This window comes from Chionomys nivalis, chromosome 19 (assembly GCF_950005125.1).
Source record: "Chionomys nivalis chromosome 19, mChiNiv1.1, whole genome shotgun sequence".
Classification (NCBI taxonomy): domain Eukaryota; kingdom Metazoa; phylum Chordata; class Mammalia; order Rodentia; family Cricetidae; genus Chionomys; species Chionomys nivalis.
Genome location: NC_080104.1, coordinates 57,405,441 through 57,427,429, shown reverse-complemented (window position 1 = coordinate 57,427,429; position 21,989 = coordinate 57,405,441). Strand labels below are relative to the sequence as shown.

Here is a 21,989-nt window from a genome sequence, read left to right as displayed (position 1 = left end):
TAAGAATGGCACACTCAGGGTGGAGAGAGGGCTCGGCAGCCAAGAGCACTCTTGGCTCTGGCAGAGGATCCAGGCTCTGTTTCCCGCCCCCTCGTGGTGCCCACAACTGTCTGATGATCGGATGCCGGCTTCTGGCCTCTGCGGGCACTGTACACACACGGTACACAGATATACATGGAGACAAAAACTCTTGTACACATAAAATAAAAATAAATAAGTCTTTAAAAAACCCAACGAACTCCGTAGGGTACATTTTCAACACAGAAAAACCGCCCTCTGTGAGCAGGTACCGCAGAGAGCGTTTCCTGAGCTGGTGCTGTGGGTGCGCTTCGGACTGTCTGACTTCAGTCAGTGCAGTCTGCAGAAGATACTTGGGGGTGCCGAGACAGTTCAGTCAGTAAACTGTATGTTGTGCAAGCATCCTGAGCATCCATGTAAAGAGACAAGCTTGGCAACACATGCCTGTAATCCTAGCTCTGGGAGGCAGAGACAGTAGCACCTTATGGAGTCGCTGGCCATCTAGTTTTGCCAAATCTTTGATCTTCAAGCACACTGTGTCAAAATATAAGGTGGAAAAATGATAGAGGAAAGATGCCTGATGTCAACCTCTGGCTTCTACACACATGTACATACATGTGTACACGCACCTGCATACTCAGCAACAACTGCACATGCATACACCACACACAAGAAACTAGCTTTTTTGAATCTGAATGTGAATAGTCATTATTCTTGCCTTCATGATCACCAGTTCATCTTCAGTTTTTGTTATGGTGGGTTTTCATGTCCACATAGCCGTGCGTTTACAGGAAACCTGTGTAGTGTCTGTGGTTTCATGTCCACATAGCCGTGCGTTTACAGGAAACCCGTGTAGCGTGTGTGGTTTCATGTCCACATAGCCGTGCGTTTACAGGAAACCCGTGTAGCGTGTGTGGTTTCATGTCCACATAGCCGTGCGTTTACAGGAAACCCGTGTAGCGTGTGTGGTTTCATGTCCACGTAGCCATGCGTTTATAGGAAACCCGTGTAGCGTGTGTGGTTTCATGTCCACGTAGCCGTGCGTTTATAGGAAACCTGTGTAGTGTGTGTGGTTTTGCCCATTCACCCGTCCGTGTGCACTAGTGAGGTCGGCCGTCACTGGGCATGGTTCCCCCAGTCCATGTGGCTCTTGGGAATCCATGGCAAGGACTTGTTTGAGGCTGGCCTGTGGCAGCGCACCAGGAGCTGGAGGCTGTCTCTCTCTTTGCGTTTTTCTTGAATCCACCCTGTTTTAAGGGTTCCTGGCTTTAAAATTTTTTATGTTATTTATTTACGAATTTATTTTTTTCTGACATTGATGCTATGATGAAAACATGAACTTGGTTTTGGTTTCTTTACCCTCCAGGTCCTATCTCCAATAGGATTCACGATGGGGGCTGGAGAGATGGCTGAGAGCACTGACTGCTCTTGTGGCCTCCACTGGTGGCTCACAACCACCTTTAATTCACTCCTGGGGTCTGATGCCCTCTTCTGGTGTCTCTGGGCACTACACTCCTGTGGCGCACAGACATACACATGCAAACAAAACACATAAAAAAATCGAGGTGAAGGAAAATATTAAAAATAGAGTGTATAAGATAGAATAGTCAAAAAGACATTTCTATGCTTAATTTTTATCTGAGAATCCATCTGAGAGTCTTAACCTCGTTTCTCATCTCCAGGTGAAGATGCTGCCGACGCCCTCGAAATTTCATTACATCTTTAACCTTCGCGATCTTTCAAGAATTTGGCAAGGGATGCTAACCATAAAAGCTGAAGAGTGTGACTCAATCCCCACCCTCATGTCCCTCTTCAAGCACGAGTGTAACAGAGTGATCGCAGACAGGTGTGCACTGCAGCCCTGAGGTTTACACACGTGGCCTGAGAAGCTAAATGCCTAGATTAACACTTGTGTTACCTTCTCAGATCCGTGGAGTAAGGATTATCATCTCAGATTGTGCCTGTGCACACACATGCATGTGTGCATGTGCCTGGTATCTTTTTCAACTCTTCTCCATTTTTTTTTTTTTTTTTTTTTTTTGCGGCGAGGTCTTTCACTGAATCCACAGCTCACTAGCTCAGCTAGACTGATGTGCCAGAGAGCGCCAAGACTCCTCCCGCCTCTGCCTTCCTACAGCTAGGGTGACAAGGGGCATGCTGCTGCTCCTGGCTTTTACAACAACCTTGATTGTCCACACTCAGGGCTTTATGCTTGTGCAGCAGCACTTTGTCCACTGAGCTGTCTCCTTGGCCTGTGTGCCAGTTTTCCTCCTCCTCCTCCTCCTCCTCCTCCTCCTCCTCCTCCTCCTCCTCCTCCTCCTCCTCTTCTTCCTCTTCCTCCTCTTCCTCTCCCTCCCTCCCTCCCTCCCTCCCTCCCTCCCTCCCTCTCTCTCTCTCTCTCTCTCTCTCTCTCTCGATTCATTTATTGATTGTATATACAGTGTTCTGTCTGCATGTATGCCTGCAGGCCAGAAGAGGGCACCAGATCTTATTACAGATGGTTGTGAGCTACCATGTGGTTGCTGGGAATTGAACTCAGGACCGGAAGAGCAGCCAGGGCCCTTAACGGCTAAGCCATGTCTCCAGCCTCTGTGCACCAATTTTCAAAGAAGCTTGAACAGTATTAATGCTGTTTCCCACTTGCCAGTCTGTTTAAGACACTTCTCTGTCAGTTCACCGTACACTGTTGTAACAGCTCCTCCTACTAGGCCACCTCACCATTGAGAGCTGATACAATTTAGCAGTGAGTTTCAGCTGTGTATTTTCTAAAATCTGTAATCATTGCCTGGCTGGAGTCTCGTGTCTCCCTGTTAAAGTTCAGTCATCTCTCTGAGCTGCCGTTTCCTTCACTGTGGTTTGTCTGTGAAGCCACCAGGCTCCTGAGGTTAGAGTGGGAGCCGCGACATTTTGGCACATAGGTGGAGTTTTCCTATGCCAGCCCCTCTGTCTTCTCTCCGTGGCACTGCAAGTCTGACTCAGTGAGGGTCACGTGCCTGCCCCTCACTGCCCTGCAAGTCACAGGGACCTGTTGACTTCATCTAAGCCACAGGGCTGTGTCCTTCTCTGAATGGAGGGCATAGTGTTTCCTGTCGTGAGGCAGGAAGGTGCAGCGTTGGGTAGAGCGGTCGCCTCTCTCTTCTGCCGTCTTTTCAGTGCCCTGTCCTTTCAGGTTTATAACCCCTGAAGACGAGCAGTGGTTCAATTCGCAGCTCATTCGGGCTGTCGAAGAGAACATCAGCCCTGAGGTTGCGTCAAATATTCTCCCCGAACCATACTTTGTGGATTTCCTCCGGGACATGCCCGAACCCACGGGGGACGAACCTGAAGACACCATGTTTGAAGTGCCCAAAATCTACGAACTGGTACTTATTTTTATCTCTTCGAGGTTTTCAGGAAACATTTTATTTCTCAGCATGGATGGAGGAAGATGTCATGTCTTGTGTCAGCTAAGGGGCCATTGACAGTTGATGGCTATTGGAAGAGGGGGTACCTGTGTTCTAGGAGATGGTCCAACACCCGTGCACACACTGGCAGCACTAAATATCCTCAAAATGGGTATTAAAATTGAGAGATATGTAGATACAGATGGATGGATGGATAGATAGGTAAGGATAAACATTGTAAATTATATGGAATCCAAATTTTAAAGTTCTTAGGTAAAGTTTTATTGAAACATAGTCATGTATACTTGTTTATATTTTGTCTGTGGTTGCCTTGCAAGAACAGAGTGGAGTAATGGCCGTAGAAATGCTAAGGATCACCAAGCTGAAATATCTACTAGTTTAGCTGTTAAGGAAGTTTGGCCAGCCTTTGCCAACAGTCTCAAGTCAGAAAATGTCACTTTGGAAGTGTGTTGTCCAACAGCCTCGGTTCCTCGATAAAGTATTGAGGAATTGGTGTGATACAACTTCAGTGAATTAAATATTGATTAAATGCAGTCTTCCTATATTAATAGATTGGGGACTGGAGAGATGGCTCAGCAGCTGAAAGCACTGAGTGCTCTTGCAGAGGACCTGGGTTCAGTTCCCAGCACTCACATGGCGGCTCACGACCCTCTGTTGTTCCAGGACCCGGGTGTCTGACACCTCTGCCTCGAAGGGCTCTGGAGACATATAGTTTACAAAAACTCATTCAGGAACACGCGTACACATGAACATAAAATAAGCAAAAAGAGGTAGATTTAATGAAATAAAACCAAGATTTCAAATACATTTGGGGGAGGGGAGAAGATCACATGTCAACATTACTATAAAGAGCAGGGTGAGCAGAAGAATAATGCAATGTGCAGTAGGCAAGGCTTTGCTTCAGGGCAACAAAGTTGTGGATTTGGTCACGTAAACAACATAAAATGTCTGTGTATTTTCAAAAAGCTAAACTATGAAAACACAGACTAAAAATAGAAAACGTAAAATTTCTGTATATTTTCAAAAAGCTAAACTACGAAAACACAGACTAAAAGCAGGAAAAAAAATACTTGCTACATCAAAAAAATTTGGATCTCACAAATTATTTTTTCTCTCCTATAGGTGCCAACCTTCGAATTTCTGTGTGAAAAACTCCAGTTCTACCAGAGGCAGTTCAACGAGATCATCAGGGGCACATCTCTCGACCTGGTGTTTTTTAAAGATGCAATGACTCACCTAATTAAGGTCCTGTTGACTACTTCCTGGGAGAGGTGGATGTTGTTAACTTAGGTTCTTAGGTGAATGTGCTGTGAGCATTCATCCTACCGGGCAGCACCGAGAAGAGAGAGCAGCCATGGTTGAATCAGCTCCCTGTTTCTGAAAACGGTGAATTATTAAGAGCCCACTTACATGTGTTTTCCAAGGGCAGATGGATTTCGTGCCCAGAACTCCTGATTCTGATTCTGAGTGCTCCCCATTCTCAGAGAAAGCCCCAGCAGCCCGTGAAGAAATGCTCTTTCTTGGAGTTATGCTTAATTATTGCGTGTGCAGGCATGTGTGCCTATGCTCACAAGAGGCCAGGGAGATGTCTGTCATTCTCCACTTTATTCCCTTGGCACAGGAGCTCTTGTTGAAACTGGATCTCTGGCAACCAACCATCTCTGGTGACCCTCCTGCCTCTGCCCCTCATAATGCCAGGGGTGTATGATCATTCCTGGCTTTTTACATGGGTGCTGGGATTTGAACTCTGGTCCCCATGATTGCACAGCAAGAACACTTTCTCTCTCTCTCTCTCTCTCTCTCTCTCTCTCTCTCTCTGTGTGTGTGTGTGTGTGTGTGTGTGTGTGTGTCTCAACAGGGTTTCTCTGTGTAGCCCTGGCTGTCCTGGAAAACTCACTCTGTAGATCAGGCTGGCCTTGAACTCACAGACTGTCTCTGTCTCCTAAGTGTTGGGATTAAAGGCATGCACCACCACTGCCAGGCACATAACAAAGACTCTTATCTGCTGAGCAATCTCCACAGCCCTGTTGTGGGAATCTTGTTGCCTAGGGATGAAAAGACAATTTTTCAAAGTGTCAGCATTCTGGCTGGAAAGTAGATTGGGGACAAACTGATGGGGAGGGGAAAGAAAGGTGCATTGAACTGATGGGGAAAAAGAGCTATTGGTTAAGTTTTTCTGGCCTGACAAACCTCTCCACCAATGCAATAATCCAAATCAAACCAAATTAGAAGAAGGCCCAGGTTTAATGGATGCCAGGCTCCGGGGTGGTCCTTCAGCCCCCTGGGGAGGAAGACTGGTAACCACGAAGAGGGAAAAGAAGAGTCAGAAAGACCCCCGCACGTGTTTGTTCTCTGGGGGGGGGGGCAGTTTAAATAGCCTATGGGAGTGGTCTTCACCCTCACTGGGGAGGGGTCACCATTTGATCAGCTTTCTTGGGGGTGGAGTTTGAACTGTAGCAACCCCCAGGGGAGGGGTCTTGAAATGGAACTTTCCACCCAACATTCCAAAATGGATGCCGGGAGCTGGGGTGAAGCCACCAACCAAACATTCCAGACTTTTGGATAAGGATGTCAGGGGCTGAGGTGACGCTTTCAACCAAACACTATTTAGAGGTAGCATGGTGTGATCCATTGATGAAAAGCTGCCAGACAGGTTATTCCCTTATGTGATTGGATGATGGAAGAGGAATTCTTCCTAGCAGTGATGACGTCATGCGTGGATACGGTCTCAATGTTAGTGAAATTCTTTAGTGTCTCAAGGTTTGCACATGACACATCTAACTCATTAGTTACTAAACTCCCACCATGGCAAGGACTCGGAGGCCTTGAGACCCTCATCTAGGTGTAAAATGTGACGTAATCCATGTGTAACCAAAGTGTCATTGCTGGTTTGTCATCAGATGTATCATATGTTAAAAAAAAATAGTAACTTTTAAAGGGGCTGGAGAGATGGCTCGGTGGTTAGAATCACTGGGAGCTCTTCCAGAGGAGTCAGGTTTGGTTCCCTGCACCCACACAGTATCTCGACTGTCTCTAGCTCCAGTCCCGAGGGCCTGTCACTTCTTCTGGCCTCTTTGGGCACTGCATACATGCAGTACACAGACAGACACTCAGACAAAACATGACATAAAACAAAATAAATAAAATCTTTTAAAATAGATACCTTTATGGATAATAATGGATTCAATGAGCCACCTGTATTCTTCCTAGTTGGTGGCATTAGCATAAAAGACGGCCTTTTTTGCGGTGTCTTCACATGGTCAGTATAAGCTCTTGAGCCCCCATTTGCCCGTTATCTGGACTGCAGGAATCTGTCACAGAGAAGCCACACCAGGTGGGAGGGTAGCTCCCACAGGCTTTCTGTAAAAGTATCCCCTTTACTCTTGTTAATCACAGAAGTTTGATACTTTGGGAAGAGAGATGGCAGTATTCCTTGTCCATCAGTGTCTGTATGATTCCTTGTAACAGACGGCAGACAATACACAATCAACTTTAGCCCTTTCTTACACTGTGTGCATCCTTAGCATCCACGAAGTCTTAAAGAAATTAATGAGGGCTGGAGATACGGCTCAGGGGCCAAAGCTCTTCCTGCTCTTCCAGAGGACTGGCGGTTGGTTTCTATGACCCACATTGGTTAGCTCTCAACTGCCTGCAGCTCCAGCTCCAGCAGATCTGATATCCTCTTCTGGCCTCCTTGGGTGCCTGTACAACGTGTACCCCTGCCCCACACATACTTAACAAGTAAACATAAAATAAATTGAAAAAATAAAAGCAATGGTACATGCACGTAAGCCCACAGAACAGTTATAAAACAGGAGAGAGTAAAACCTACTTGTTTTTTTTTTTTTTATGATGCAGCTACAGGTGGGCAAAGGAAACTAAACGGGCTGGAGAGCCAGCTTAGCAGCTAAGAATACTCGCTGCTTTTGTACAGGACCTGAGTTTAGCTCCCAGCAGCTATGTTGGGTGGCTCATTGTCATCCAGCACCCTCCTCTGACCTCTGGAGGCACCCCCACGACACACACATGTGACACACACATACACAGATGTGTCATACATGTGACATGAACACATAAGTTGACAAAAGAAAAAAACTAAGTTAAATAAAACAATAACAAAAGCCAAGACATAGCATTATTAAGAATGAGTCTAAAGTAGTCTGGAAACACGTGGTCAGACTTTGACCCTGTTAGTGCAAGAAAATGTAGACATTTGCACCCATTTTTCTGATAAACTCTTATTTCAAACAATAGATCTCTCGAATAATCCGAACTTCCTGTGGGAACGCACTGCTGGTGGGTGTTGGTGGCTCAGGAAAGCAGAGCCTTTCGAGATTGGCGTCTTTTATTGCTGGATATCAAATATTTCAGATAACATTAACCAGGTGAGATGGGGTAAAACTTAATGGCGTGTTATCCCATAGTTAAATGTTTATATTAAGAAACCAAAAGCTTTGGTGCATTGCTGTACCTCATTTTCTTTTTTTTTAAAGATTCATTTATTATGTGTACAACATTCCTTCCATGTGTGCCTGAATGCCAGAAGAGGGCGCTGGGTCTCATCACAGATGGCTGTGAGCCACCATGTGGTTGCTGGGAATTGAACTCAGGACCTCTGGAAGAGCAGTCAGTGCTCTTAACCACTGAGCCATTTCTCCAGCCCCCTCATTTCTTTTTTGAATACTTGTTACTTATTTTGTGTGCGTGTGTGTATAAATGTGGGCATGCCAAAGCATTCAGCTGCCTGTTTTCTTCTCCCACCATGTGGGTCCTGGGGGTTGGATTCAGGTCATCAGGTTTGATAGCAGGTACTCTTACCCACTGAGCCATCTTTCTGGCCCTCTATTTCTGAGTAAAATCTCGTATATAAGAAGATTTACACAGATTATGGGTAAGTAGTACACCCACAGGCAAAGGCCTCCATGATGATAGCACCAGTTGACATGCCAATGTGGGTGGGAGATATTCGTCAGACCCTACCCAGAGATGAAGAGCTACAGGCGATCAATGGCCACAGAGAGAGGGAGAATCAGTTCTAGCCAGGGATGGACCTCCTGATAGGTTATAGTGGTTAGCCCGAAACACCACCTTGTAAGAGTAACACTAAATGGTAGGTTGTGTGTGAGTGTGTGTGTGTGTGTGTGTGTGTGTGTGTGTGTAAGGGGGATAGAAGGAAGAGAGAGAATAATGATTATAGCAGAAGAGATAAAAATTGAGAGAGTGAACTGGACAGTGGTGGTGCACACCTTTTATCCCAGCACTCAAGAGGCAGAGGCAGGCAGATCTCTGTGAGTTCGAGGCCAGCCTGGTCTACAAGAGCTAGTTCCAGGACAGGCTTCACAGCCACAAAAAAAGGCCATCTTGAAAAAAAAAAAAAGTAAACAAAGACTACCCGTTTATTTCCTGGCTGCCCAGACCCGAATAATCTCACAGAAACTATATTAGTTACAACACTGTTGGCCAATAGCTTAGGTGTATTCCTAGCCAGCTCTAAAATTAACCCATTTTTGTTAATCTGTATTATCACCACGAGGGTATGGCTTACCAGTAGTGTTCTGGCATCTCTCTCCTTTGGCGACTACATGGCGTCTCTCTGACTCCACCTTCTTTCTTCATGCAGTCAATTTAGTTTTTCCGTGTTGCTCTGTTCTGCCCTGCCATAGACCAAAGCAGTTTCTTTATTAACCAATGGTAATAAAATATATTCACAGTATACACAGAGGAATCTCGTATATTCTCCTCTTTTTTGTCTAAATAAAAAGGAAGGTTTTAATTTTAACATAATAACATATAATAATATGATATATATTTTACATATAACTAAACAGGTATCAAACAAGAATTATAGTTACAATATTTAGTCTATATGTATCTAAAGTTTTATATCTAATTTATCTTTTATAATAACTAAGGAAAACTATAACTGTCTTCAACTCCATCAGAGACCCCAGGATGTATAATATTAACTAAGTAAATAGGAAGTGTATTATAAGCAACTTCAAAACCCTAGAATTGACAGAGACATCTTGCTGCTTGAAAAGTCACCCAAAGTTCTTCTGTAACATTGGGACACCCATCTTTAGCCCATAGACCCTTAGTATCCAGCAGACTTTTCCATGAAGCAGGAAATCTGAAAGACTGTTTCACCTATATTGGCAGTTTGTCAGTCACTTTCTTCTGGGTCCTGCAGAATGTCTGGCAGACTCTTTCATGAAGCAAGAACCCTGAAGGACTGTCTCAGCTTTAGACAAGTTCAGCAGTCATTTTTCTGTGGGTCCTGCATGGTCAGTTTATATGGCATACCATTAAGCAGTCCAGGCAAGAGATTTTTTTTTCCCAAATGGCTAATCTTGTTACATTGAAGGCAAATTCCATAACACATTTCTTCAGTGCCCATCAACCTCTCTGAAGTAATTGGTGTGACCAGGAGTAGACATGACTTACTGTTGAGAAAAGTCTAAGTTTTTAAAACCTTTTAAATGCCATATTCTGTATATCTTTGAAGTGTTGAAGATTATCTAACTGAAATATATCTCTGTATATCTAGAAAACCTAACTAACATGACTACAGTTTGACTACTATAAATCACTTTCTATTAATCTGTAATTTTAATTATACATTACATTTTTAAATGAGCTGCACAAACACAATACCTTAAGCAAGAGCAGAAATACATATATACACAGTGTAATAAATTCAATCTTAAATTTGTATCAGTAGACCAAGATCCATACCAATGCCAAGAATTCATTTCTACATCATATAGCCTTGTTTTTCTTTAGAGATTGATTGTGAATGTTAGCCATTTATAATCAACCCTTTTAAACTGAAAATAAACATTCATAAACAATAATTTTGGGAATTTGGGCATTGTTTTCTCCAAACTGCTTCCTATTATTTGTTGGGTGAAGTATTTTCTGGGTTCATAGAGACCTTTTGGGGGGTTTTGTTCCATCAAACATTAGCCTGGAAGGAATCCATAGATTCTCATCTTCTGTAGAAACAAAAGCAGAACATCTTTTCCAAAGTAACAAATCCTTAGACTCAAATTTTGAAGTCAAGAAACCTTTAAAAAATATATATTTTGGTTTAGCTTAGCAACCCTTGGAATCAAATGTCTCTCTGCAATTAACTCATTAATAGTCAAACAATTTTTATTTTTTTTATTTTTTTTATTTTTAAAATATTTATTTATTTATTATGTATACAATATTCTGTCTGTGTGTATGCCCGAAGGCCAGAAGAGGGCGCCAGACCTCTTTACAAATGGTTGTGAGCCATCATGTGGTTGCTGGGAATTGAACTCAGGACCTTTGGAAGAGCAGGCAATGCTCTTAACCACTGAGCCATCTCTCCAGCCCCAAACAATTTTTAAAAAACAATAGTATACATAATCCAGACTCTCTGTATATTTTCCATCTTTATGTGACGTTTTTATATTACTTTTACTGTCTCTTTAAAGACTTTGTTTTATTTTTAAAACTATTCTTTCTAAATGCTTATACCCATTTTCTTTTTTTCTTAAGTCTACGTGCATTTTTTTAAAACCTACTATGACCCATTCAGAGGTTTATTTTTGTCTGAATCTGTCTTTATTGCATTTCTCTAATCCTTTCCTGACCAGAAGTGCTTCTTAAAATGCTAAGCTGCATGGCTAGGATGAAAGCTGAGGCTTTGCCTGTTGGCTCTGCCTCATCCCATATGGCAGAGGTATCTTCACCACCAGCTCTATGAGCCATGCTCACCACCCCAGCTCCAGGGATGCAGCGTGTCTATGTCACCATTAAGCAACTTGTAGTACTCTGCTCACAAAACCCATTTAAGAGCTCCATAGCAGGACCTCCTGAAATAGCCAGAGCCATTTGTGCAACCAGTATAAATCAGAAAGCCTTCTCTTAAAGAAGCCTCACAGTTTTTGTTGCTAAGGCTAAGCCAGGAAGCCTCCTCTTAAAGGAGCCATGCCTCTGCTCACCACCAGCAAAAAGAGCCTGTTTGAAAAACTGGGGCTACAAAAACTGCACTTGGCTCCCTTTTTTGTGAGTTTAGAAGTCCTCTCTCTCTCTCTCTCTCTCTTTTTTTTTTTAATATGTTTTAGGTCTTATGTGGATCCATGCCAGATAGTGGGCACCATTTGTAAACAGAGACTGCTTGTTCATTTCCTGGCTGCCCAGACCTGAATAAATCACACAGAAACTATATTAAATACAACACCGTATGACCAATAGCTTAGGTGTATTCCTATCTAGCTCTTTCATCTTAAATTAACCCATTTCTATTAATCTGTGTATCACCATGGGGCTGTGGTTTACCAGTAACGTTCTGGCATCTATCTCCTTTCGGCAGCCACTTGGCGTCTCTCTGACTCCGCCTTCTTTCTCCCTGCATTCAGTTTTCTTTTCCTGTTTTGCTCTATTCTGCCCTGCCATAGGCCAAAACAGCTTCTTTATTAACCAATGATAATAAAACATTCTCACAGCATACAGAGGGGAATCCCAGACAGTGTTGTAATTAATATAGTTTCTGTACGATCATTTGGACCTGGGCAGCCAGGAAACAAAGGTACAGTCTCCACTTACAAAAAAAAATTGAGAGAGCATGAGGGAGGGTGTGTGTGGGGGGAGCAGAGAGAGCGAGGTGAAATGATGGAATTCAATACTCATGTATGAAATTCTCAATATGTAATTCGATAGCACAAACTATGTTAAATAGAAATTAGCTAAAATGTGTTAATAGAAATTACTTAAAAATTGGGAGGTTTAACATTTTATTTTATTTTTTTTTTTTTTTAAATATTTATTTATTTATTTATTATGTATACTATATTCTGTCTGTCTGTATGTTTGCAGGCCAGAAGAGGGCACCAGACCTCATTACAGATGGTTGTGAGCCACCATGTGGTTGCTGGGAATTGAACTCAGGACCTTTGGAAGAGCAGGCAGTACTCTTAACCACTGAGCCACCTCTCCAGCCCGAGGTTTAACATTTTAAAAGATAGACTGCTGACTTCTCTTGAGATAACTGGAAAAGCTGCCATCAGAGTCTGCCTTCCGGTGGCTGGCTAAGCCGTGACTTTCTCCTAGAGTGGGATCACAGAGTCTGCCTTCCGGTGGCTGGCTAAGCCGTGGTTCTGTCCTTAAGTGGGCCGTGCACTTCTTCCAGCTGGTAGAGACTCCAGCCTCCAGTACTTCTTCCCTTGGTTTTGAGCCAGATTCCTGCCTGTGTCTGAATCTGTGATCCCAGTGACACTTAGATCCACCAGGAAACAGGTGGATAGAAGAAGCCCCCTCTTCACAACCAGAAGCCCGCTCACCACAGTATTTCAGTTACTTAGGTCAAATTGCATAATGTATCTGTAGGCTCTCCCTGTATCTAGCCACTTAGTGAGCTGTGCGCATGACTGCGATATATAATTTGTCACTAATTTTATTCATAATTTGTTGTGACTTCCCTACCCCCAAAACCAAAGTCGCCTGGATTTCAGATGAGTTGTAGGTGTTAGGTGTATATTCCCGTGGACAGCCTCTGCTGCCTCGGGTGGCTGGACAGTGTCCATGCTCCATGCTCATTTTCCTGTCCCATTATTATCTCCGGGCCACCGCCGTTAAACGCCCCACTTCTCTGTTCTTGAGATGTATATAGCATACTTATTTTGAATGGTAACATATAGTTCTTTATCTCTACTCCCTGTTTTTTTTTTCCAGCAGACACCATTACTCAGTATGTGTTGGGGCCAATGCAGATTTTTGCTCTAATTATCGTGGTTTATTACTGCGCCTTGAGATAAACTATGATTATATATATTAATGGGTTACTTTTAAGTTTATGTGTTTGTGTGTGCCTGCTCGTCTGTATGCTCAAGATGTGTGTGCAGTGTCTGCAGAGACCAGAAGAGGATTCCAGGTCCCCTGGGGCAGGAGCTACATGAGCTACCCAGTGTGGGAGCTGGGAACCAAACTCGGGCCCTCTGCTAGAGCAGCGAGCACGCCTCACTGCTGAGCCGTCTCTCCAGCTTCATTCACATCTCTGAAAAACCACCTGCTGCTTCTCTTCTAGGTCTTACAATGTGAGCAATCTGATAGAAGACTTAAAAAACCTGTACAAAGTTGCCGGAGCCGAAGGCAAGGGCATCACCTTCATCTTCACGGACAATGAGATAAAAGACGAGGCGTTCCTGGAATACCTTAATAACTTGCTGTCCTCGGGGGAGGTGGGTCTCAGAGAGGGGCAGCTCACAGTGAGAAAGTGTGGATGTGTGTGTGTGTGTGGATGTGTGTGTCCGCGCTCATGTGCCCACATCTAGGTATATGTATGTATGTGGATACATGTGCACACGTGTAAATTTGCATGTGGAACTTTCAAGACGCCCATGGCTGTCATTGTGCCCAGTCACCACCCACCTCTCTTTGCCTTGTTTTGGGCTGGTGTGCATGGGACCCTGGCTGGACAGTGAGCCCTGGGATCTGCTGGACTCCATCTCCCCAGGGCTGGGACTGCAAACATTGCGCCACTGTGCATGACTTTTTGTTTTGTTTGCTTGTTTTTCTATGCATGGCTTTTTCTGTAGGTGCTGGGGCTTAAACTCAGGGCCCCAGTACCTGGATTATGTCACACCTGGCTTTTGTTAGTTTTTAAAATGTGGATTCTGGAGATGGAATTTAAGTCTTCATGCTGGCAAGGCTAGCACTTTATCAGCTGAACCGTCTCCCCAGCCCCTAAATCCAAATCACATTTGTGTAGGAAGAACAGGAACTTTACGAAAGCGGGATTGTTTTGCATACATTCTTGACTTGAGAAATGAGATTTAGGCACACACGATGTAGTAGGTTATTTCATTTTATTTTTGTATTTTGTGAAATGAATGCTGCTTACATCCATATATATATATATAGTATGTTTTATTTATTCCATCTTAAACACAGTTCTGGCTTAATTTTTACCTTCAGCCTGGTCCTATGCCTTATTTTACCTTTCCACCTATTTGCCAGTTCGGAGTGTAGAATGGTTGAATAAATTTGTTTGCTGGAAGCAGGTGGGGTAGGTCCTTGCTTTCCTGTTTCCCATAGCCACCTGCCTTTCGTACTTGGTCAGAAGGCTGCCAGCACTCAGCACATAGTTGTACTAATGACTGAGATTTATAGTAAGGGTGCCCAGCTGGGTCATATGTGGGAGACATTCTCGACTGTGGAGACGGTTTGGTCAGTAAAGTGCTTGCTTGAGGTTGATCCGTAGAACCCATATTTTATTATAGCAATAATAATAATAAAAGCCATGCATGGTGGTAATTTCTTGGAATCCCACTGCTGGAGAGGTAAATCTCTGTGGATTTGTGGATTCCTGGGCTCCCTGGCCAGCCAGCGTAGCCTACTTTGTGAGTTCTAAGTCAGAGAGAGATCATGTCTCAAGAGTCAAAGTGGATGGTGTCTGAAGAATGACACTGAGACTGTCCTCTGTCCTCCACATGCATGTTCATACACATGAGCACACATAATGTACACCCCCCACATGGCAATACACACACACATACCACACACATGTAGCCTTGGGGAACCGATGTCCAAGTGTCCTGTGCTTTTCCTGAGGGTCCATATAAAACATGCCTTTCCTTCAGGAAGAGATGCTGACATGTATACCCCATGCTATTTACATCACATTTCCACTCAGGGAAGCCTGTGTGGGATTCCATGTCAGAAGATCTTGTTAGAGCCATCCACAGCTGCCAAAGTTCTGGACTCCTAGGAGAAACACAGCCTTGACCATATATCGGCAGTGCTTGCCTGATTAAGCTCAGGGGAAACACTTTATCAATTAGTAAGGGGAGAATTAGCCCCAAAGCCATGTTCCCAGATACCAGCCAATGGGAAGCCCCCAAAGTGCTCCCTTGGTAAGTGCAGGTCTGGCTGTTGACTCTGGCTAGCACACGGGTGATTGCTGGCGCTTGATGGGACCGGGGCTAAGTAACTATCTTGGGAGTAGAGTTGAGAAGACCTGTCAGTCACTGGATACTTGAGAGCATTGATTGGAGGAGTGAAGAGGGGGGCGTTCTTAGAGTGACAGCTTCTTAACAGGGAGGGGGTGCACTGTGAATTGCTGTTGATTACTGTGCTCAATAAAAGAGTCATGCTCTTGATAATGTCTGGCAAACTTGGCATGTGGCTGAGGAGCAGCAGGAAGGGAGTCTGGGTGGTGGTGGTGGGGATGGTGATGTGTGTGTGTGTGCATGCACGCGTGTGACAGAGAGCATAAGAGAGAGAGAGAGAGAGAGAGAGAGAGAGAGAGAGAGAGAGAGAGAGAGAGAAGGAGGGAGGACAAAGGGAGAGTGGCTAACCAGACTCACAGCAGTGGGAAATTATTAATTATTTAAATTGCACATCACTTCCTCACTTTCTTGCCTGTTCCTCAAAGATCTCCAATTTGTTTGCCCGAGATGAGATGGATGAAATCACCCAAGGCCTGGTATCGGTGATGAAGAGGGAGCTGCCTCGCCACCCTCCCACCTTTGACAACCTGTATGAATACTTCATCACCAGGTCCAGGAAGAATTTGCATGTTGTTCTCTGCTTTTCCCCGGTGAGTCTTTGTTCTTTAATGTAGGCAGAGTCATGCATCTAACAGGAGACCTTCTCTGAATAGCTGTTTGGTCAGAAACAAACCTTTCGTTCATGAAACTGAAATGAATTCTTCCCTAATACCATGCCCTCTGGACTCAAATCTCATCACTCGTGTAAGCCGTGTAAGAATATATGAATTATTTGAGGCTACTGTATAGCTCAACAGTTCACAAATTGACAAGAGACATATATTATTTGAATCATGAAGAATTTAATGTTACAAGCTCACCCATCTATACCTCCAGTATGGACGTAACATCTAGACTATTCTTGACGGATTTTCCAACTTTGAGTATGTCTAGCTCACCGTGCTTACCAGTCTGGCAGTCAATTGTCCCAAGTGGCTCCTTAAATTTTAGTTAGCTGAAATTATGGAAAATAAAAATTTGGGTCCTGGGTCCTGGTAGCCCCATTTCCAGTGTTTCCTGGCCACGTGTAGTCAGTGGCTACCTTGCTGGGCAACACTGCTAGAAGCATACATGTAGGACATTTATGTCCTCATGGGATGTTTTACTGCTGAGCTCTGCCCTGCCCCAGAGGGTCGCATTGCTCTCGGGGGTGGAGACAGACCGGCTCGTCAGAACTCTTCTCTGTACCCGGTTGAGTTTCCCTCTCTCCTCCTGCCTTGTAAAATGAACCCAGCGCCGCTCCCACATCCAGCGCTTCCCAGACACTTGAAGGAAGTTTCCTTAGCTCCCTAACTGCTTCCCTAGAGGGACCAGCTGTTCCTTAAGCTGCCTGTGTTTCTGTGCCTGTTAGGGGCAGAGACTAAGGTCTGGGCAGTTCACAGAGGCCAGCCTTGGCCACCAGTACTTAACGAGCCAATGGAAGAGACAAACTAAATTTATTCAATTTGGTCACATTGGGAGGAAGGACAAATAGACCCAGTGACATGCCCCTTCACTGTCCCAAGTCCATCTTCCGGGTCCTGTCCTGAGGTTTGAATTTAGACAGAATACAGGATCTGGGTGTCCCTGTCAGGTTGTGGTCCTGACCACTGTCATTGCCTGGGCTCCAGTCTCTATTCCAGGGTGGTCCGACAAACTGTTGGGATTGTGTGAGGTCTCTTCCTGCGGACAAGCTCCTCCTCTCACTCGCTCCAAGCTTCAGCCTTTTCCTTCAGGTAGCAAGAATGAGAGTCCAGGGGTATTCTCATTTCTTGGGGTTCATCGTTTCAATAGATAGCCAAAGGGAGGGTTTAGAAAATCTTTCCAACTGAGACACTTGTACTTGCTCCAGTGTCCAGTCGTCCCCGTCCCCGACCTTGTGTCGAGAGCTCAGTTTGTCACTTTCCTCTTAGGTGGTAGCTCCTGGACTTGAACCCCATACAGTAGCCATTTTCCCAGGACACCACACCTTCCTCCAGCTAAACACTGACTTGGTATTCTGCTGCAGCTTGAGAAGGTGTTATTTAACCTTCAGCGTCACGCGGCTGGCCCAGGGTGTGACTCTATCCCTCCCTCCAGCTGGCCTTCCTCGCTCTGTGTTTCTCACGCCTTCCGACCTTGCTCTCCACAGGTTGGCGAGAAGTTCCGCGCCCGGTCCCTCAAGTTCCCCGGCTTGATCTCTGGCTGCACCATGGACTGGTTCAGTCGCTGGCCCAAGGAGGCTCTGATTGCCGTAGCCTCCTACTTCCTTGCCGATTATAACATTGTCTGCTCCAGTGAGATCAAGAGGCAGGTTGTCGAAACTATGGGACTCTTTCACGACATGGTTTCCGAGAGCTGTGAGAATTACTTCCAAAGGTGCGTGAGCTCACAGAAGCTGGGCAGCCGTGAGCACTGTTTCCAAAGGGAAGCGAGGTTTCTTTCATAAGATCTGTAGCTGCTGGAACTGAAGCCACAAAGTCCTCTCCAAAGAGGCATTAAATGTGAAGACCCTTTGCGTAGCCTGGTTGTGCAGGCCCAGCCATACCACATCTTTCTTGCATTGATTTCCTAGTAATTAAATAATGAAAAGATGCCAGATAAGCGAGATTTAAAAATTAACTAGGGGCCATACTTTTAAATACCTCTGTGCCCTCCAGGACTCCAAGTAGCAGATGCTTAATGAATCACAGTTTCATTTGCTTAATTTTGTTTTGAAAATGACCTAAATAATTCCTTATAAACGGTTTCAAATGAGCTTCTCATCCCAATGCATTATTTATTCTGATTAAAGAAGGACACTGTTTTTAAGTTTCTTTATTACCTTATGTTGAGGGAACATTCTAGGCTTGGCATTTGCATAGCCGAGTCTTATCAAAGCTATTCTGGTGATTAATTATGAAACAGGACTTTAATTGGGTGCAGGAGGACCACTTGGGAAGAGCAGTCATGGTGTGCTCATTCTGAGCAAGCTGGCCATGGCGCTTAGAAATACTGTAAGGTTTCACAGACTCTCTGGAGTTAGCGGGCACGAATCCTCGCAGTTAGGCACACGTCATTTCTGCGTTACCATCCGGCAGCATCCGTTTCCTTTTATTTTTTAACACAGCCACAAAATGCCTTTCTTGAGTTCTGAAAATTTAGCTACGTCCTTCAAACTTTTCCTCTTTTCTTAAGTGGAAGAATGGTTTCTACAAAATGATTTTACAAAGTGAACACTTTTACAAAATGCTCTAGCGGTAGTTACATACCTGTCTGTCCGTTCTAAACAAACAAAAGGCAAAAACAAAAGAAACTCTGAAAATGTTAAAAGCCCCAGAACTCCAAAGGTGAGCCTGTAAGTCAGAAATGTAAGATTTTAGAGTTTAGACTCAGACCTTAGTTTCTGATGTAAAATCACCTCTTTTGTTTATTTCTGTGGTGATTATATTATGATGACTGAGTTGAACCTTGAGTCCAGTGTGGCTCTTTGAACTTCAAGGCCAACCCAGCTAGACAGGGGAGAGGCTGGTTTATAATGAGCAGCTAACAGCAGCTAGGTGAAAGTGAGTGGTAGAGCCCACTGGCGTCAGCCCTGCTGTCCCTCCCACTGTCCTGTCCACCCCCCCACCCCCCTGCCCCATTCCCCCAGTCTGTCCAGAAACTTCCTGTTAACAGAGCGTGCTCATGTGTGCTAATTTCTTCAATCTTCACAAACCCTGATGGGGTTATGCAGCATCCTAGCTTCCCATACGCTGAAACACCAGGCCAGAGTAGGGCAAGAGTCAGGTCAGGGACCCCGTGACCCTCTGGAATGTCAGGTACTGCCCATAGCTTTCACGGTGGGTGCAGCAACAGCGTACTTCACAGGAAGACAGTAGAGTGTCTGAGAGGGGCTATTTTTATATTCCATTTTCAGATACCGCCGAAGAGCCCATGTGACTCCCAAATCATACCTCTCATTTATAAATGGTTATAAAAACATCTACACTGAGAAGGTGAAGTACATCAATGAACAAGCAGAGCGGATGAATATCGGTAAGGGAACGGCCAGCTTTGTCTCTTTTAGGGTTTGTTTGATGGCGATCCCAACATGTTATTGGATGGATATCATTGCGTTTGAAAATCGAACACTCTTCGTTTTTTTAGGTTTTAAAAATTATGTATATGTGTATGTGACTGTGTGTTGTGTGTCTGTGTGTGTGCATGTGGTTGTGTGTGTATGTAGCTGTGTGTGTATGTGGCTGTGTGTGTGTATGTGTCTTTGGTGTGTGCATGTGGCTATATGTGTTTATGTTTCTGTGTGTGCATGTGGCTGTGTGTGTATGTAGCTGTGTACATATGTGACTGTGTGTGTATTTGTCTTTGTGTGTGTGAATGTGGCTGTATGTGCTTATATTTCTGTGTGTGCATGTGGCTGTGTGTGTATGTGGCTGTGTGTGTATGTGGCTGTGTGTGCATGTGACTGTGTGTGTGCATGTGACTGTGTGTGTGCATGTGACTGTGTGTGCATATGACTGTGTGTGCATGTGACTGTATGTGTGTATGTGGCTGTGTGTATGTGGCTTTGTGTGTGTACTTGGCTCTGTGTGTGTGTGCATGTGGCTGTGTGTGTGGTTGTGTGTGTGCATGTGACTGTGTATGTGTATATGGCTCTGTGTGTGTGTGTGTGTATGTGGCTGTGTGTGTGTACATGTGAGTGCAGGTGCATATGGGAATTGAGTCCCTTGGAAGTGGGTACAGGAATTTGTGAGCTGCCTTACATGGGTACTGGGAATGAACTTAGGTTCTTTGCAAGAATAGTGCAGACTCTTAACCTATGAGTCATTCTTCCAGTCCCCAAATACTAATTTTTTTAATAGTTGTTTTGGTATTTTTGAGATAGTGTCTCCTATATTCTACACTGGCCTCCAACTCAATATATAGTCCAGGATGACCTTGAACTTCTGAGTGTTTGTTCAATACAAATATTAATTTGATTATTAAAAGTAGGTCATGTTAGCAAATGCCCTTTGGCCTGGCGAAACACCAGGTCTGTTTGTGAGCAGAGGCCCTTTCTTTGTCTAGCACCACGGCTGATGGCTCTTTTAGCCCTGGGCTCCCTGTGTCAGGTGTGAGTCACAGTCCCTGAGTGCTGCTTGTTGGCCAGGAAAAGCCATCTTGTGGGAAAAAGCAAAACTGAAACAAGACAAAACTGGGGGCCGGGGAGATGGCTCGGTGGGTAAAGTGTCTGCTGCACAAGCGAGAGGACCCGAGTTCAAATCCCCAGAACCCACGAGAAAAGCTGGGCATGTAAGAAAAGTGGTCGGTCTCGTTCTAAAGACAGGTGTATCTCTGTCCGTAATGAGTCATGCTGTGTTTGGGCTGTATGTCACACACGGTGCCTGCCCTGTGTGTACTCAGTAGTGAATACATACCTGGTGTGAGGCTGTGCCGTAACCGGCAAGGACCTGCCCGTGTGTTTGTAAAGGTCTCGACAAGCTGATGGAGGCGAGCGAATCTGTCGCCAAACTCTCACAGGATCTCGCCGTGAAGGAGAAGGAACTGGCCGTGGCGTCCGTGAAAGCAGATGAAGTGAGTTTGCACGTACCTGGTCCCCACCCACAAGAAACATCTCCCCTTGTTCCCTGTCTCCACCAACAAGGAACATCTCCCCATGCTCTCTAAAAATCATTTTTACGTTGTATGTAATTCTCAAAAAATTGATTAAAATTACTTATAAAAATCTTTATTTCAAAACTGTATTAAAACAAACAGGACCTAAACCAACAAAGTAGGTGTGGTCAGACATCTTCTGCCTGGTCTAGAATAGTCTTCTCTTTCTCTCTCCACCTAAGCTCTTGCTCTCACTTGTCTCTCTGTGCATGTTCTCCTGAACTGTGAGCTATATTAAGTCTTATCGCTGAGGTCCTTCCCTACTCTGATTTCTTACAGAAGCCAAGGCTCATCAATTTTTTTTTTTCTGAGTAAGAAAAAGGCTAAGAGAGGGGTTGGTGGAGTAAAGAAAGAACAACAACCCAAAGACCCCCTCCTGAGGAGATGGGACACCTGTGTGGCTCATTTGTATCCAACCAGACTGCTTTCAAAGTCTGCTGAGAGTCGGTTAGAAAGTTGGCACCCTGAGCTTGGACCTGCAGCCAGTTGCTGAATTGATGGCACTTTAGGCAAGCATTGTCCCAGCGTGTGCCAAGTCCTCAACAAATGTTAGCTGCTATTATTATTATTGTTATTGTTATTGTTATTATTATTATTAGAGAGTCAATATGGCTTCTTACTTTACTCCATTGTACTTGAATTGTTTTAACTTCCAAAAGGTGTTAGACTGGAAATACCATTTTTATGAAACCTTGCAACATTTGTTTATATATACTTTTAAGGTCAAGGATAGCTCAGAAAATGGTGTATCACAGGGTACCACATAGAGGAACTGTTTTTTTAAAGATTTAATTTTTAATCATGTGTATATACATACCTGTGTTCACATGCATGCAGTACCCATGGAGGCCAGAAGAGGGCATCTGGTCTCCTGGAACTGGAGTTACAGATGATTGTGAGCCGCCTGATGTGGGTGTGTCAGAGCTGAATTGAGGTCCTTTGAAAGAGCTGAGCCATC

The 21,989-nt window shown here is 44.5% G+C and overlaps 1 protein-coding gene across 2 annotated transcripts in view; it reads left to right on the top strand.

Moving 5' to 3' along the window:
• Dnah8 (dynein axonemal heavy chain 8) overlaps positions 1-21,989 on the top strand; it is a 225,873-nt gene that overhangs the window by 106,606 nt on the left and 97,278 nt on the right. For both annotated transcript variants that reach the window (XM_057794552.1, XM_057794553.1), the window contains 9 exons: positions 1,701-1,864; positions 3,188-3,380; positions 4,545-4,667; positions 7,677-7,807; positions 13,477-13,630; positions 15,826-15,990; positions 17,550-17,776; positions 19,296-19,414; positions 20,847-20,950. In XM_057794552.1, coding sequence (XP_057650535.1) covers positions 1,701-1,864; positions 3,188-3,380; positions 4,545-4,667; positions 7,677-7,807; positions 13,477-13,630; positions 15,826-15,990; positions 17,550-17,776; positions 19,296-19,414; positions 20,847-20,950 — 1,380 coding nt within the window. The remainder of the gene's footprint in view (positions 1-1,700; positions 1,865-3,187; positions 3,381-4,544; positions 4,668-7,676; positions 7,808-13,476; positions 13,631-15,825; positions 15,991-17,549; positions 17,777-19,295; positions 19,415-20,846; positions 20,951-21,989) is intronic.